Source organism: Ovis canadensis, chromosome 3, assembly GCF_042477335.2.
Source record: "Ovis canadensis isolate MfBH-ARS-UI-01 breed Bighorn chromosome 3, ARS-UI_OviCan_v2, whole genome shotgun sequence".
In the NCBI taxonomy this organism is placed as follows: Eukaryota; Metazoa; Chordata; class Mammalia; order Artiodactyla; family Bovidae; genus Ovis; species Ovis canadensis.
The window spans coordinates 160818818-160837536 of NC_091247.1; the positions used below are offsets into that span (position 1 = coordinate 160818818).

At 42.5% G+C, this 18719-nt stretch overlaps 1 protein-coding gene across 6 annotated transcripts in view; it reads right to left on the reverse strand.

Annotated features, from left to right (window-relative positions):
• The window catches only part of TBC1D30 (TBC1 domain family member 30), a 91135-nt gene that overhangs the window by 46074 nt on the left and 26342 nt on the right, over nucleotides 1-18719 (reverse strand). For 3 of the 6 annotated variants that reach the window (XM_069584726.1, XM_069584724.1, XM_069584723.1), the window contains exon 3: nucleotides 10528-10614. The exons of the other annotated variants lie outside the window; for them this stretch is intronic. In XM_069584726.1, the coding sequence (XP_069440827.1) occupies nucleotides 10528-10614 (87 nt within the window). The remainder of the gene's footprint in view (nucleotides 1-10527; nucleotides 10615-18719) is intronic. 6 annotated transcript variants of the gene reach the window in all.

The following is an 18719-nucleotide window of genomic DNA, read 5'->3' on the forward strand; positions in this document are numbered from 1 at the left end:
CTCCCGGCACCTGCGTGGGGCGCCGCGGAGCACCCCCAGCCCGGGCGCGGGCGGCTGAGCAACGGCGAGACCAGGAGCAGTGACACAGATCTCCGTGCTTCTCCCAAGATCTGAGACGCTGGAGGGAGCACCAAAGGGGGCCAGTCTCAGGCGCAGAACACCAGTGAGTAGCTGGTGGATGGTGAAGCACCAGCTTCATCCCAAATTTTGTCAAACCCTTTCCCGGCATCTTAGAGGGGCATGGGAAGCACGTTAAAAGTGTTATTATCATTATTAGTAGTATTATATATTAATATTATTAATGTATAGATGCTGTATGTTAATTATATATTAATTAAATATATAATATTATTATTATTATGGCTGTTTCTTTTGGAAGAGTGGAATTAAAAATAAAACTGTTCCTCTTAAAAGCAGGGTGTTTTAAAGTGGCTCCTCCATCTCTCCAGCCAGAGACTTCAGTAGTCAAAACTACTAGCAATAATTACTGCTGTTTTTAAGTCATTCATAAACTAGGGCATTCCGACATTCTCCAATGGATATTAATCATTAAGGTGAATGAGTCATAAGAAAGGAAAGGATGTGGAGGGAAATACGAAGATATTTGTATATATGTATTTAGAAAAGGCACAACAGATGGATTAAAAAAATAAATAGTATTTATATGGAAGAGAACAATGTAGAAGAGAGAGGAATAGAAAACAGATTTCTCTGGATGGACCTTATGCAGTTTGGAATCTGGAATAACACTGATATTATTAATGGTTATTAATAGTATTAATAATTCATTATAGTAATAATATTAATAAATCAAACAAAAAGGAAACTCTAAAATTTATAAATGAATAGAAACACATGAACCTAATTCAATATCCTTTTGATGGCAGAAGAACCCAGAAAAAAATAAGTTGCTTTAGAGTATAGTATTATGCTTGCAGAATGGTGGTATACCTTTTAAGAGCAAATAGAACTACAAAGAAATCTTAAATGTCATTCTGTAGCATTATTGTTATTTAAAATAGTGGGTTTTTTAAAATTCTTATATACACTATAGAATAACCTAAATAAATGATGCTAATGTCAAAAGGAACCAAGGTGTTTTCAATGTAACAAAAAAAGTGTACAAAGAAATCAAGTTTTTTAATCCTGCAACAGTATATCTTAAATGGAAATAATGTATGAACTCATCTTTTTTCTTTTCAAAAATACATATAAAGCCACTGAATAGGTTGAGAACTAAGAGCCACCCAGCATCACTGAATAACCCTAGCACCCAGAATTTGGTCTCTAAAACTCATTCCCCACTAAAAGGAATCAGGGTTCCTTTAGAAACATCTTGATAAACAAAGGAAGAAAGGCGGTGCTTCAAGACTAACTGAGTCATGTCAAAAAGACATGAGAGCCACACAAACAGGATACTGTTGGACTATTTGGAACATTTTGAGCATCAAAAACAATGGCTGCTAATGGACAGATGAATGGATAAAAAAAGATGTGGTATATATACACAATGGAGTACTACTCAGCCATAAGAAAGAATGGAACAACATTCTTTTACAGCAACATAGATGGGCCTACATGTCATCATACTAAGTGAAGTAAGTCAGAAGTGAAGTGAAGTAAGTCGCTCAGTTGCATCCAACTCTTTGCGACCCCATGGACTATACAGTCCATGGAATTCTCCAGGCCAGAATACTGGAGTGGGTAGCCTTTCCCTGATCCAGGGGATCTTCCCAACCTAGGTCTCTCACATCGCAAGCAGATTCTTTACCAGCGGACCCACAAGGGAAGTTAACTCAGAAAAAGACAAATACCATATGATATCACTAATATGAGGGATCCAGAACATGACACAAATGAACTCATTCACAAAACAGAAACAGACTCACAGACATAGAAAACAGACTTAACAGTTTCCAAAAGAGAATGGGGGTGGAAGAGGGGTAAATCGGGAGCCTAGGATTAGCAAATACGAACCACTGTATATCAAATAAACAACAAGGTACATCTGCATAGCATGGGGAACTACATTCAATATTCTGTAGTAAACTGTAATGGAAAACAATATGAAAAGTATATATATATAATAAGTGAATTACTTGGCTATACACCAGAAACTAGCACAACATTGTAAATCAACTATGCGTGCTCAGTCCCTCAGTCAGTCAGACTCTTTGCAACCCCATGGACTGTGGCCTGCCAGGCTCCTCTGCCCATGGGATTCTCCAGGCAAGCATTTTGGAGTGGGTTGCCATTTCCCTCTCCAGAGGACCTTCCCAACCCAGGGACTGAACCTGGGCCTCCTGCACTGCAGGCAGATTCTTTACCACTGAGCCACCCAGGAAGCCCATCTGATGTTTGCCGTTGGCCAGTTTTTTAGAGGGCAACACAATCCCCTGGGCGAAGATGGTATTGAACACCCATAGTTAAAGGAAGAAAACTGGAAGGAGACAGAAAATCCAGCTGGGAAGTGGACACATGGCCTGGTTTCCCAGAAGTCTCATATGCTCAAACCACAGAGGGTTTATGTTCTCTTTTAACACGAAAGGCTACTCATACTCAGGTTTTAGCACTGGGCCAGCAGGAAAGTCAGCCTCCCCAGCCAAGAGGAGGAGAAATGGACGCTGCTCTACAACACTGCCTCCAGGCTAGAGAGGAGGACATCTAGGCCTGGCTGACATCCACCACTCAGACCATCCCACACCCTTTGGCTCAGACTCTACGTTCACCAAGCAAACTTTTGATTGCATTTGGCTTCATGTAGAGACTTTGCCACCGAGGAGAGAACACACTGACCAGTTAACAGCAGTCAATATCCCTGAGTTCACTCAACTCTCAGTGAATTGAAGAAATCATATCTCTAGGCTGCCAAAGCTCGAGTATAGACCTCAGACTGCCAGCTCACCCAGATATGTCATGGCTGACAAAAAGGTTTGCCTCTGAAATTCTTCAGTTACAGCATTTCCCTTACTTGTTAGTGACAGGGGCTTGTTTACCTTCAAGATCAAAATCTTATTTGCACTTAGATTTATTACAAGAAAAAACTCTTAAAAAAAAAATTGAAAATTTCTCATCCTAAACTACATAGAAGTCGACACACACAAAAAAAATTTAAGAGTTTCTACTATTAAAGCAATACAAAATGAAGGAATCAAATAATATTATTTTGTTTACATGGGAGAGGAAAGCCAAGACTGCCAACTTTTGTAGTAAACAGATAATTAAGCACTAAAATACAATGCTCTAAAAACAGTCACAGCACAAGCCTAGCATTATATTTATTGTATGACTCATAGTTTCTTATTCATGTCTGGAATATTGTTTTCTAAAAGCAAAAGATAAAGATGTCATCTGAGGTCAACTCATAGAGGAAACAATGCCGACATGAACTCAGCTGGAGGATCTTAGCTGGTGAGATTTCCACCCAAAGCCAGCTTACCATCACTCTTCACTAACTGAGTGATTTTTCCTAATCAAATAATATCTGTGAATTCACGTTTGGGCAAATCAGCCTTTGGCATAGTCCAGAGCAGTTATGATTTAAGCTGAATTTAGGAAAACCAAAAACTTCACATTGGATGAGAATCTGTTACTGGCTTGCCAAAGAAAATAAGCGCTTGAGGAAATACTCTGAACATCTCAGAGTCCAATACCCATAGTATATCCCCAGAGATGCAAGCTCCAGGCCAAAACAAGAAAGTAGGGATCATTCAGCTTGTTGTGCATCTCCAGGCCTACATGCTGGCAGTGAAGCTTTCTTGAGAGCATATGACTCCTTTAATGGAAAAAGGAGACAAGTTAGCAGGAAAAGCAAGTCCAACATTTTTAAGAAATAAAAGCCAAGTCCCCCGGGGCTTCCAGAAGGGAATCAGGTCCGGGGTTTCTGCTATTTTTAACAGGTAAATCTTAAAAGAAAAAGGGCCTATGTGTCTATCTCTGGGGACTGAACAGAGCAAGTAGTGACAGTTACCAAGAGAAAAAGCTCTGAAAACCTGAAGCAAAGAGAGAGGAAGCAAAGGGAGTTGGCCCACTCTGAGGAGGTGGCTTGAATTCCTCCTCCCGGCTTCATTTCTCTCTGGCAGCTGTGCTCAAGCTCACAAGTGTTTGAGAGTTAGAAGAGACGTTCCAGACATCAGGTCCAACGCTGTCCTTCATCAGGCAGGAGACAGTATGTCTTCTGTTGTTGTTTAGTTGCTAAGTTGTGTCTGACCCTTTTGTGACCCCATGCACAGTAGCCCGCCAGGCATCTCTGTCTATGAGATTTCCTAGGTAATACTGGAGGGGTTGCCATTTCCTTCTCCAGAAGGAAATCTGCCTGTGTGGCATGCAGATTCTTTATCACTGAGCCACCTGGCAAGTCTGGTATGTCTTTGCATTTGTGCTAATGAAAAGGGTGGTGGTCTGGTGGCATTCCCAGGTGGCACAGTGGTGAAGAACCCACCTGCCAATGCAGGAGACGCAGGTTTGATTCCTAGGTCGGGAAGATCCCCAGGAGCAGGAAAAGGCAACCCCCTCCAGTATTTTTACCTGGGAAATCCCATGGACAGAGGAGCCTGGCAGGCTACAGTTCATGAGGTCGCAAAGAGTCGGACACGGCTGAGTGCACGCACACACGCACACGCACACACACACACACACACACACACACACACTGGTGGCATAAAGTCTAGTGCACGCGCACACACACACACACACACACACACACTGGTGGCATAAAGTCTCCTCTCTCTGCTCTCCCCACGATTTCTGCAGGTTCGTGAGCAACTCCTAAATAGGAAAAGTCATATCTCCTAAAGAGACAGTAAACTGTGACCAGTCCCATAAGTTCTTTCCTCAGATTGAACTAAAAGTAGGGCCTTAATAAATAGCTCCTTCAACTCATTGCCCAGGAAGGAGCCCACACAACTATGAGCCCATGGAGACATCGTCATAACCATTTTCCCTCATGAGAGAGACGGAGAGGAAAGGAAGAACCTTACAGTTATCTGACACATCACGTAATATCCTGGACCATTTTGTTTCTTTTTGAATGGTTTCTGTTAGTCATAAAACCTATGTCTCTACTTAAACACAAGCATCCTTGAAGACAATTAGGTGTAGCTTTTCTATTTTATCTCAGAGATAGAATTCTGTTGCACACGGAACAGAGAAGCTTTGAAATTTCAACACCAAATCACACTCAGCACCATCTTCTACGTTCCAATGGTCCCTGCTTAGGCTTTCTCAGAATCATGCTTTTAATCAGATATTTTTCAAAACAAAACCACACCTAACATTTCCCTAACATTGACTATGCCAAAGCCTTTGACTGTGTGGATCATAATAAACTATGGAAAATTCTGAAAGAGATGGGAATACCAGACCACCTGACCTGCCTCTTGAGAAATCTGTATGCAGGTCAGGAAGCAGCAGTTAGAACTGGACATGGAACAACAGACTGGTTCCAAGTAGGAAAACAGTACGTCAAGGCTGTATATTGTCACCCTGCTTATTTAACTTATATGCAGAGTACATCATGAGAAATGCTGGACTGGAAGAAGCACAAGCTGGAATCAAGATTGCCGGGAGAAATATCAATCACCTCAGATATGCAGATGACACCACCCTTATGGCAGAAAGTGAAGAGGAACTAAAAAGCCTCTTGATGAAAGTGACAGAGGAGAGCGAAAAAGTTGGCTTAAAGCTCAACATTCAGAAAACGAAGATCATGGCATCTGGTCCCATCACTTCATGGGAAATAGATGGGGAAACAGTGAAAACAGTGTCAGACTTTATTTTTTGGGGCTCCAGAATCACTGCAGATGGTGACTGCAACCATGAAATTAAAAGACACTTACTCCTTGGAAGAAAAGTTATGACCAACTTAGACAGTATATTCAAAAGCAGAGACATTACTTTGCTGACTAAGGTCCGTCTAGTCAAGGCTATGGTTTTTCCTGTGGTCATGTATGGATGTGAGAGTTGGACTGTGAAGAAGGCTGAGCGCCGAAGAATTGATGCGTTTGAACTGTGGTGTTGGAGAAGACTCTTGAGGGTCCCTTGGACTGCAAGGAGATCCAACCAGTCCATTCGGAAGGAGATCAGCCCTGGGATTTCTTTGGAAAGAATGATGCTGAAGCTGAAGCTCCCGTACTTTGGCCACCTCATGCGAAGAGTTGACTCACTGGAAAAGACTCTGATGCTGGGAGGGATTGGGGGCAGGAGAAGGGGACGACCGAGGATGAGATGGCTGGATGGCATCACCGACTCGATGGACGTGAGTCTGAGTGAACTCTGGGAGTTGGTGATGGACAGGGAGGCCTGGCGTGCTGTCATTCATGGGGTCGCAAAGAGTCAGACACAACTGAGCGACTGAACTGAACTGAATATTTCCCCCCAGCATGCTCGAATATCTTGGATGAAGTATTTTAAGGATAACCAGTTTTATTTACAAACCAGAAAGTTTCAAATTCAAAACTTATCTAATATAAAAATTTAATTCCTAGCTGGAGTGATGGAGAAGGCAATGACACCCCACTCCAGTACTCCTGCCTGGAAAATCCCATGGACGGAGGAGCCTGATAGGCTGCAGTCCATGAGGTTGCTAAGAGTCGGACACGACTGAGCGACTTCACTTTCACTTTTCACTTTGATGCACTGGAGAAGGAAATGGCAACCCACTCCAGTGTTCTTGCCTAGAGAATCCCAGGGACGGGGGAGCCTGGTGGGCTGCCATCTCTGGGGTCGCACAGAGTTGGACACGACTGAAGCGACTTAGCAGCAGCAGCAGCAGCAGCTGGAGTGAAGCCCTATTTCAGAGTACCACGCTGGAAACACATGTAAAACCCTGCAGCCAGGTCCACATAACTTCAGATGCATAGCTAACCCAAGATTTTCTATTTTCTAGAAAGTATTTTCTTGCCTCAAAAGAATGGAAATTGAGGGACTTCCTCAGTTGTCCAGTGGTTGGGAGTCCACCTGCCAAGGCAGGGAACACAGGTTCGATCCCTGGTCCAGGAGGATCCTGGATGTTATGGAGCAGCTGGGCCTGTGGGCCACAAATACTGAGTCCATGTGCTGCAGCTACTGAAACCCACGTGCCTAGAGTCCCTGCTCCACAACAAGAGAAGCCACTGCAATGAGAAGCCCAGGCACCACAACAGAGTAGCCCCCACTCACCACATCTAGAGAAAGCCCAAGCACACCAATGAAGACCTGCTGCTGCTAAGTCAGTTCAGTCGTGTTCGACTCTGTGCGACCCCATAGACGGCAGCCCATCAGGCTTCCCCATCCCTGGGATTCTCCAGGCAAGAACACTGGAGTGGGTAGTGCAGCCAAAAATAGACAATTTTTTAAAATAATAATAACAGAAATTGATTCAACACCACTTAAGGAAGGTTTATGTTGACCATATAAGACATCTTTAATTTCTGTTATTCATTCATTAGTGAAAAGTTATTCATCAATTGCTGTGGGAAAGGCATTGTGCTATGGCCTCTGGGAAATAAAAGTTTGAATTCAGTATGTTCTCTACCTTCAAGAAGCTTAAATTTACTGAGGGACAGACAAAGCAGGTAGTAACAGGACAGTGTGAAAGGTTCATTTCAAATACTTTGCAAAAAAATATATATATATATTGCTAGGATTTTCGTCAAAGAGTGTTCTGCCTATGTTTTCCCCTAGGAGTTTTATGGTATCCAGTCTTACATTTAGGTCTTCAATCCATTTTATTTTCGTATATGATGTTAGACAATGTATACGATGTTCTAATTTCATTTTTTTACATGCCCAGTTTTCCCAGCACCATGCTGTTTTGGTTGCTCTAGCTTTATAGTATAGTGCAAAGTCAGGGAGCATGATTATAGCAAATATAATAAATATAAGTGGAATATAACCTTTAAAAATTGTGAACCACTATACTGTACATCTGTAACTTATATAATATTATACATCCCCTATAATTCAATTAAAAATTAATTACTATGCAAGTACTTGGAGGGATACCATTATCTCTACTCCTCCTAAGTATCAGACATTCCAGTGTTTTCCCAGGGCTTCATTTTATTGAACTATTACATTTCACCTGAAAGCAGGCTAAAAGGACAAAGTTCATCTCTGCTCTTCTCATAATTGTGATATCAGCCTTTTATTTGCACATCAAGAGTAGAACTCAGACCAATCACTTTAGAAGATGAAATCATGGTTCAACCTGGTCACAACTGGACTACTTAGTTAAGATTTCCCAACCTTTAAACCAAACTATTCTGAGATTCTTTTTGATCCAGTTGAGGGATATGAAAGGAGAGATTTCCCATACCTATTGATGTGTATTAGTTCGGCTTAGAAATATATGCTCCTAGAGAGAAAAAAGGAAATAATATGCTTTAAAAACAACATGCTTAACTTTGATGGTAATGCTATGCTGCTAAGTCACTTCAGTCATGTCCAACTCTGTGCAACCCCATAGACGGCAGCCGACCAGGCTCCCCCGTCCCTGGGATTCTCCAGGCAAGAACACTGGAGTGGGTTGCCATTTCCTTCTCCAATACATGAAAGTGAAAAGTGAAAGGGAAGTCGCTCAATCGTGTCCAATTCTTTGCGACCCCATGGACTGCAGCCTACCAGGCTCCTCTGTCCATGGGATTTTCCAGGCAAGAGTACTGGAGTGGGTTGCCATTGCCTTCTCCTGGTAATGCTACAGAGGTATCAAAAAGAGGAGAGAGAGCTGAATTAATATGAATGTTGACTTAGCTGGCCTGGGAAACTTAGACTTCCCAGCTGGATTTATTCAGAAGAGAAGATACAGAACATGTGAACTGATGAGGAAACCCATGAAAGCTGCACCTGGTAAGGCCTCCAGGAGGCAACATGGTGTGTCAGAAAGGTCCTGAGCGGGGGGACATATGTATACCTATGGCTGGCTCATGCTGATTTTTGGCAGAAACCAATACAATTCTGTAAAGCAATTATCCTTCAATTAAAAATAAATAAATTTAATAAAAAATAAAATAAAAGGAAGATCCTGATGATGTGGGAGAGAGACCAAGATTAGAATGCCAATGCCCATACCCAATTTCTGGGTTTCAATTTCTCCCCTTTGGAATTAATGATACTTACTCAATCACAATAAACTGTGGAAAATTCTGAAAGAGATGGGAATACCAGACCACCTGACCTGCCTCTTGAGAAATCTGTATGCAGGTCAGGAAGCAGCAGTTAGAACTGGACATGGAACAACAGACTGGTTCCAAATAGGAAAAGGAGTAAGTCAAGGCTGTATATTGTCACCCTGCTTATTTAACTTCTATGCAGAGTACATCATGAGAAACGCTGGACTGGAAGAAGCACAAGCTGGAATCAAGATTGCCAGGAAAAATATCAATAACTTCAGATATGCAGATGACACCATCCTTATGGCAGAAAGTGAAGAGGAACTAAAAATCCTTTTGATGAAAGTGAAAGTGGAGAGTGAAAAATTTGGCCTAAAGCTCAACATTCAGAAAACGAAGATCATGGCATCTGGTCCCATCACTTCATGGGAAACAGATGGGGAAACAGTGGAAACAGTGTCAGACTTTATTTTTGGTGGCTCCAAAATCACTGCAGATGGTGATTGCAACCATGAAATTAAAAGATGCTTACTCCTTGGAAGGAAAGTTATGACCAACCTAGACAGCATATTGAACAGCAGAGACATTCCTTTGCCAACTAAGGTTTTTCCAGTGGTCATGTATGGATGTGAGAGTTGGACTGTGAAGAAGGCTGAGCGCCGAAGAATTGATGCTTTTGAACTGTGGTGTTGGAGAAGACTCTTGAGAGTCCCTTGGACTGCAAGGAGATCCAACCAGTCCATTCTGAAGGAGATCAACCCTAAGATTTCTTTGGAAGGAATGATGCTGAAGCTGAAACTCCAATACTTTGGCCACCTCATGTAAAGAGTTGACTCATTGGAAAAGACTCTAATGCTGGGAGGGATTGGGGGCAGGAGGAGAAGGGGACAACAGAGGATGAGATGGCTGGATGGCATCACCGACTCGATGGACGTGAGTCTGAGTGAACTCCAGGAGTTGGTGATGGACAGGGAGGCCTGGCATGCTGAGATTCATGGGATCACAAAGAGTCGGACACGACTGAGCGACTGAACTGAACTGAACTCAAGTAATTGTAAGAATGGGGTCGCATAATGAAAGTCAAGACTCTTAACACTGTAGTGATGCAAAGCAGTCACTCAATACCTTTGCACTGGGGTGTCTTCCTCAGTGTTTGTTGACAACTCTACAAAATAAAGGTTAAATAAAATAGCCCTGTTCACAGTCTACCCAGAAATCTGCACAACAGGCCCAGGACCTGACTTACAGGGAAAATCTTGCTGGCTAGAACATCCCCTTGAGGTCCTCACCAGATGCTCCCCTTTAGCATTCCTACCCTCATACCCTCACTCAGGGGAAGGAATATTGACTATATATTCATGTTCACTTCAAAGTGCAAAATCAGAACCGCTAAACGGGGTTCCAGAGAGGCACACGTCACAACTTAAGGACACTCTACCTGTAGTAAATCGAAGCCTCGGGAGATGACAAACACCCTCTCTTTGGAGTTCCCAGGCAGAGGCTGCAAGCCCAGCAGTCAGGAGTGCTGTGAAAGGACACTTAAAATGAGATGAGGCTCAACTATTATCATCAGTAAGACAGCTTGCAACACTATGATTCTCTGAGACCAACTGAATGGATATTCAGAGTCTATTACTTTCTAAGAATTCCTCCATCCAATATAAATACTGACCAACTATAATGCTTAGAGAATACAGCTTGGATTATTATAGTTTCAGGTAAACTGACATTTAAGCAAAAAAGAGGCTTAATGAGGCTTCCATCCTCATTAAGGATATTTTTTTAAATGTATTGTTATATTTTCTTGACTTAAAAAGAGGAGCCTGAACAAACTGAATTTTTATCTATTTATGAAAAATCTTACATGGTCTTTATATTTTCATCCTCATTGTCTGAGAGTCCAGGCCAGGTATTAGAAAGGAATTGAAAATCACATTAGGAACTACATTAAAAGGAAAACACATGTCTCCTGAATCATACAGGTGACAGAGACCTGGGGGTAAGAGGAATTTTATTTTATGTCAGTCAATACAGGCCTCAGCATTTTAAAGGGTAGCAAGTCTGGTGACTGATACTCACTTTTATCTTTACCTCCACAGACATAGGAATTCACCAGTGTAGTCTTAAAAATAGTCATCTCTGTGCCCTAGTTTTGCAACTCAATGTAAAGTTTTGGTAACAGAGAAAAACTCCTAAGGAAGCAGACACTTTTACTAAATATACTTCCCAAGTGCTCTTCTCTTCTAGAAGCAATACAGGTGTGGCCTAGTATACTCATGTACTTAATGTACCAGCATTGGCACCTTTAATTACCACTGTCTTTTGTCCCAGCTTGCCACAGAGTGTCACATGGTGGTACGTCACTCTGGCCTAATGCCAGCATCAATCAGATACACCAGCTCCAAAGGAGGGAATAGATTATGTCTAAATAAAGTTACCTCTGGCTTCTCTAAACTTTAAATCTTCCTAATGCTTGAAAATAAGTACCACAGTCTATTTTAGGAAAGTTCAAAGTAATTTTCTAGCATGAGGCCTAGAATATAGTAAGAACTCAGTAAATTATTTTAATTGCATCTATAACACAAAGAATATCAGGTTGGGATCCTGATGACTGAACATTTTTAAATGGTAACTGCCTATATTTCAGACGCCACACTTCTCCCACCCCCACACCTGATTCATCCATGCCCTTGAATTATTTACACGCTTCTCAGTGGGTCATAAATTGCATTGAGCACAGGGACTAAGGCTTCTTCATTGTTGGATCTCTCCCCTCCCCTGCCTGCAAGCAGCATGGGGCTCATACACACCTGACACTCAGTACAAGAACATGAACAATAAATAACATCATAAACTCATGTCAAGAAGAGAGCCAGACATTCTCACTCCTTAAAAAAAAAAAAAAAGCAGGAGTGGAGGACTTTTTAGTCAACTACAAGAGAAATAAGCAGATGTGTTTATGAACAGTTATTTTGACTGACATTTATGCCATGTATCCAAAAAAAATCCATAATCACTATTCTTAGTCTCCCTGAAAAGTTTCCAAAATATATGTGATGCTCAAATATCACATATGTGCTCTACTCATCCCTGGTGGCTCAGACAGTAAAAAGTTCTCCTGTAATGCCAAAGACCTGGGTTTGATCCCTGGGTCAGGAAGATCTCCTGGAGAAGGGAATAGCTACCCACTCCAGGATTCTTGCCTGGAGAATTCCATGGACAGAGGAGCCTGGTGGGCCACAGGCCATGGAGTCTGAAAGAGTTGGACACAACTGAGTGACTTTCACTTTCATCAGGTAAAACACTCCTAAATTCTAGCTATTGGCAGTCCTCTGTCCATGGGATTCTTCAGCAAGAACACTGGAGTGGGTTGTCATGCCCTCTTCCAAGGGATCTTCCCAACCCAGGGATCAAACCAAGATCTCCCACATTGCAGGCAGATTCTTTACCACCTGAAGCTACCGAGGAACCTCCAGGATAGTATAGTAGCTAAAATCAGACTCTAGAACAAGCTATCTGGATTGAAACCTGGCTCCAACATTCAGTAACTACATAAACTTGGGTAGGTTAATTATCTCAATCTCCTCACCCATTAAATGGGAAACAGTGTATTTCAAAATAGTTATTCTAAGGATCAAATAATACAAGGAAAGCACTTATGGTACTATCTGGCTCAGAGTAAGTTCTTTATAGATGACTTATTGTTATCATTAGTACACAGTATTAAAGGCATTTAGAATTTTTTTAAGGAAAGACATCTTGGAAGTTTTCACATCAACATTGTTGCAGATTACAAATGATGCCACCTGGTCACTTGAGTGTCTTTGCTCTTTAATTACGTTACCTTGCATTTGGGCCTGGAGATTTTATTGCAAAACCAGTCTAAGTGAAAGCGAAAGTCGCTCAGTTGTGTCCGACTCTTTGTGACCCCATGGACTATACAGTCCATGGAATTCTCCAAGCCATAATACTGGAGTGGATAGCCTTTCCCTTCTCCAGAGGATCTTCCCAACCCAGGGATCAAACCCAGGTCTCCCAAATTGCAGGCGGATTCTTGACCAGCTGAGACACAAGGAAAGCCCCCAAACCAGTCTAGGAGCTACATCCATTTAAATTGACAAACTGTTTGCATTTCTCATCATTTTAATTTTTTCAACATGTTACTTGGAAAGAATTCACTTCAGTGCAAACAAGCTAATCCTTCTCTGCTCTTCATAAATTAATAAAGCCCTAGTATTAATTACCCAACAGCCTCTTGCTTTGCAAGATCACTACAAGGAAGAAACCAACCTTCCTCAGCAGACTTTAAGTAGGCAATTTTCATCTCAATCTTTCTATTCCTGCAATATCACAGCTTTTAAAATAATGCATGCAGTTATCTAAAATTTGGTTCAATCATTTTGTTTTAAAGGGTTTCCCAAATGTAATCCATCATTCACCAGCAACCAGAAAGTCCTGGCCTTTCAATATATTTTGATTATTTGCAATATAAATAAGTTGTTTGGTGCATTCTATCCATTCCCACATGTATTGATATCAATTCCTCGAGTTGGTGGCTGCAAATCTACCCTAGAAGGGAGAAGAGTTTGTGGGGGAAAAAAAATCTAAAAAAAATTTTAGACGGTTGTCAGTTTTCGAGGACTAGAGTTTCAAATGGAGATGCACAAAGAGAGAAGTGAGGATGGGAGGAGAAAAATAAATAACAGCTACTGTGTACCAGCTGTCTGCTATGGCTCAGGCAGTGGGCTAGGGGCTATAGTTCTCTTATCTCATTTTAACCCCATGAGGCAAGCATTATTCCCCAAGAAGTGGGGAGTAAAAGGAGAGTGTACACGTATATTATCAGGATAATATACTGAGCATGACGGGGAAATGACTAAAAGAAAATACATGCAACTATAAATAGTTAATTCTGAGTGGTAGGAATATAGGAATTTATTGTATTTTTCCTTGTACTTAAAAATTTTTTTTATTCCTGAAGGAAGAAAGGAAAAAAGAAGGAACATATGAAGCAGTTAAGTAAGTTTCCCAAGGTCATATGACTAAAAAGTGGTGGAGCTGGGGGTTGAACCCAGGTCTACCTCCCTGAAAAGCTACACCAAGCCAATAAAGTATAACCAGATAGTTCTGATCTAAGCAGGACCAAAAACACCCTGGAAGTTTTGAAAGGAAACTTGTTCACAGCCTCATTTATGTTACCAAGTGAATGAAACATCCACCATTTCCTTAAACTCCCTATAAATTATTTACCTACTAAAACAAATAAGGTACTGGCAGAGATAATAGAGAAGCAGCATCAACAAGGTCCACCTGGCACTGCCAACTAAATAAAAAGATTCCATGATGCCAGAGAAAATGGGTGAAGCTCTTAGGGAAGGATTACTGAAGACCAGCTGTTTCCTCTAAGAGCCCATGGCAACATGGGGCTTGGTGGAAACCTCACAAGACAATCATTTCTGCATCAACCACCCTTATAATTCATCCAGGAAAAATCTTGAAGTTCCCCCAAGAAACTGCAGATATGATCTGTCTCTGAAAATAATTTGTCAAATGTGAAACAGGAAACAGGCTCAAGAGCTGAGAAAGCAACAAACCAAAGATCCTCTCCACAGAGAAAAAACATTAGATGATGAGGACTTTGGGTATACTTGTTCTTGAATAATTTCTGTGCCATTGTTGTGTTCCCTCTTGTGCAGGGACCAGCTGTCACAATCACTGTGTCCCAGAGTTAGGGTAACATTTGAGATGATTCAAACTAAATTGCCCAGACTTTTTAAAATGTGTTTGAAAACTCTTGCACAATATCACACACAGCAGAAAAAGCTCATTAACCACTTGCTGATGTTGAGGCTTTGATGTAGTGACTCAATGCTTCAGATGCCTCCTTGCTGTATGTCCAACACTTGCATTACAAAATTTGGTGTACAACCGGTCAGAATGACTGTCATCAAAAAGAACATAGAGAACAAACGCTGGGGAAGACGTGGAGAAAAGGGAACCCTCGTACACTGTTGGTGGAAATGTAAATTGGTGCAGCCACTATGGAGGATTCGTATGACCCAGCAACTTCTGGGTATATATCTGAAGAAAAACAAAACACACTAATTCAAAAAGATACATGCACCCGAAAGGAAGCAACCTAAGTGTATGTCAACAGATGAATGGGTAAAAAGGATGTGTGCATGTGTGTATACACACACACACAATGGAATGATACTTGGCCATTAAGAAAGAATGCAATAATGTCTTGGAGCAACACGCACGAACCTAAAGGACACTGTGCTCTGTGAAATACTGTATGGTTATCACTTAGAGCTGGTCAGTGTTAGTCACTCAGTCATGTCAGACTCTTTGCAACCCCATGGACCATATAGCCCACCAGGCTCTTCTGTTCATGGAATTCTCCAGGCAAGAATACTGGAGTGGGTTGTCATTACCTTCTCCCAGGGATCTCCCCAGCCCAGGGATCAAAGCCTGGTCTCCAGCATTGCAGACAGATTTTTTTTTACCATCTGAGCCACCAGGGAAACCCATCACTTATATGTGGAACTTAAAAAACGCAATGAACTAGTGAATAAAATTAAAAAGAAGCAGGCTCACAAATACAGAGAACAAACCAGGGGTTACCACGGGGAAGGGGGAAGGGCAATATAAAAGGGGAGAGGAAAAGAGAAAAAAGGGTTATTATGAGATTATATGAAATCATGTGTGTGAACATTTTAAAAACTGTAAAGCACCACAGAATTTAAAGAATCTTTCATTCAATAAAAAAGTTTTAAAAAGCAAAACAATACTGTATGACTTGACTCAAAATGAACTTGCAACCCCATGGACCATATAGCCCACCAGGCCCCTCTGTCCATGGGATTCTCCAAGCCAGAATACTAGAGTGGGTCACCATTCCCTTCTCCAGAGGATCTTCCCAACCCAGGGATCAAACCTGAACCTCTTACATCTCCGGCTTATCACTAGCACCACCTGGGAAGCCTAAAATAGATTACTGTGAAAGTGTTAGTCACTCAGTTGTGTCCAGACTCTGTTCAACCCCATGGACTATATCCCGTCAGGTTCCTCTGTCCATGGGATTCTCCAGGCAAGAATACGGGAGTGGGTTGCCATTTCCTTCTCCAGAGGATCTTCCAGACCCTGGAATCGAACCTGAGTCTCCCGCATTGCAGGCACATTCTTTACCATCTGAGCCACCAGATTACTACAGCCTAAAGGAAAAGACTGTCAGGGAGAAATTCCCAGAGGAAAATGGCCCAAGAACATTTAAGAGCAAGGATGTCCAAGATTCAGTTCACCAGAAAACCACCTCTTGTATCCTTCCACGCTGCAGCTTTCCTCCGTGTCATTCTAAAACCTTCAGTCAAGGACATTACTCACAGCCAGCCTCCCGCCAGCAGTACTTCGGGACTGAGAGAGGAGGAACAGGCTTAGAGTGAAGAGAAAAGATGGTGCTACAGGGACAGACAGCACGTGACCTTGGAGAAGTAGGATGATACCAGGCAGAAAAGATGTGAAACAAACCCCTCTCCCACCAGATTCCCTAACAAGGGCTGTTGGGAGTGGGGGCTGTATTTTGCAATAGGTCATCTCTAGCTCAGGAGATCACTTTCGATGTCTCCGAGGCCTTGCAATCGTGGGAGATGGGGGAAAGGAAGCAGCAGGGGTCAAGGGGAAGGAAGGGGGTGCTTCACGCTGAACAGGGCATGGGAAGGCTGCTGCCAGAGGAGCTTCCTTTCTCCAATGGGAATAGCTGGCAAAGCAGAAGAGAAAATGCTGGTGGGAGGAGAGAATAGACGAGGGAAGGGAAAACATTCTGCCAAAAGATCCCAAACTCCACAAGGTAGAGAAACAGGTCTTCCACAACTGGGCCTGTAGCATGACTGATCTGAAAAAACAGACAAGAGGGTGAGTGTGAATCACAGATGCAGAGCGAAACCACAGAAGCAATTCTATGGTTTCATTTGCAGAGAGTGACAGTTTTACCTCTTCCCTTCCAATTTGGATACCTTTTATTTCTTCTTATCCGACTGCTGTGCCTAGGACTCCCAATACTATGGTGAAGAGAAGTGGTAAGAGTGAACATCCTTGTAGTACCAGATTTTAGTGGGAAGGCTTTCAGCTTTTCACCCTTGAGTATTACACTGGCTGCGGGTTTTTCATAACAGAAGCAGTTCTAAGTGAGGAAAACAAGTTACAAGACCTAAACTGGGGAGACTGAAACAGGGCAGAAAGCAGATGGATGGAGAAAAATGATTCAGGATGGAGGTAAGAAGAATTCAGAGTATGAAAGCTGTGTTTATGTGATGCTGTGTGAACAACACAAGGACAGGCTGGTCATGCTTAAAAAGTCAGAGCTGCCCCATGTTCATGTCAGCCTTATTCACAATAGCCAATCACTTGGAAGCAATCTAAGTGTCGATCGATGAATGAATAAACAAAATGTGGTACCTTCACACAGTGGAATATTATTCAGCCTTAACAATGAAGGCAATTCTGACACATGCTGCTACTACATGGATGAACCTTGAGGACATTCTGCTAAATGAAATAAGCCCATCGTAAAAGGACCCATACTTAGGGGAGGTTGCCAGGGACTGAGGAGAGGACTGGGGAGTTTTGCTTAATGGGCGCAGAGCTTCAGTTCTGCAACAGGAAGCGTTCTAGAGATGGATGGTGGTGATAGCTGCACAACTATGGCTCTACAGAATACTAATCAACTACATACTTAAAATGGTCAAGTTTAGGGGCTTCCCTAGCGGCTCAGTGGTAAAGAAGCCACCTGCCAATGCAGGAAACATGGATTCAAGCCCTGGCCTGGGAAAACCCCACATGCCACAGTGCAGCTGAGCCAGTGGGCCGCAACTACTGAGCCTGAGCTCTAGAGCCCAGGAGCCGCAACTACTGAAGGCCTGGAGCCCGTACTCTGCCACAGAGGCCCCCTCAATGAGAAGCCTGGGCACCGCAACTAGAGAGTTGCTCCTGCTTGCCACAATGAGAGAAAAGCCCGCACAGAGACAAAGACCCAGCACAGTGAAAAATAAATAGACAAAATTATTTTTAAAAGATGGCACAGTTTAGGTTACATTTTACCACAGTTTAAAAAAAGAGCCAGAGTTGCAGACTAGCGATTGATGATGGACATTTTTTAATATGCCTCTCTTACAACAGCGTCTCCCAAGACACTGTTATTTTTTCAGCAAAGGTTTTTGAGCAACTACCCCATGCAAGCAGATTACTAGACACTGCTACTGCTGCTGCTAAGTCGCTTCAGTTGTGTCCGACTCTGTGCGACCCCATAGATAGCAGCCCACCAGGCTCCCCCGTCCCTGGGATTCTCCAGGCAAGAACACTGGAGTGGGTTGCCATTTCCTTCTCCAGTGCATGAAAGTGCAAAGTGAAAGTGAAGTTGCTCAGTAGCATCCGACTCCTAGTGACCCCATGGACTGCAGCCCATCAGGCTCCTCCATCCATAGCATTTTCCAGGCAAGAGTACTGGAGTGGGGAACATCAAATAAGTAAGGCACAGCCCAGTAGGAGATACAGACCAGGGGACAGAACATGACAACTCCATGTGGCCAGGACGAGCCTGAACAGAGAAGCACCGAATTCAGACTCTGTGGT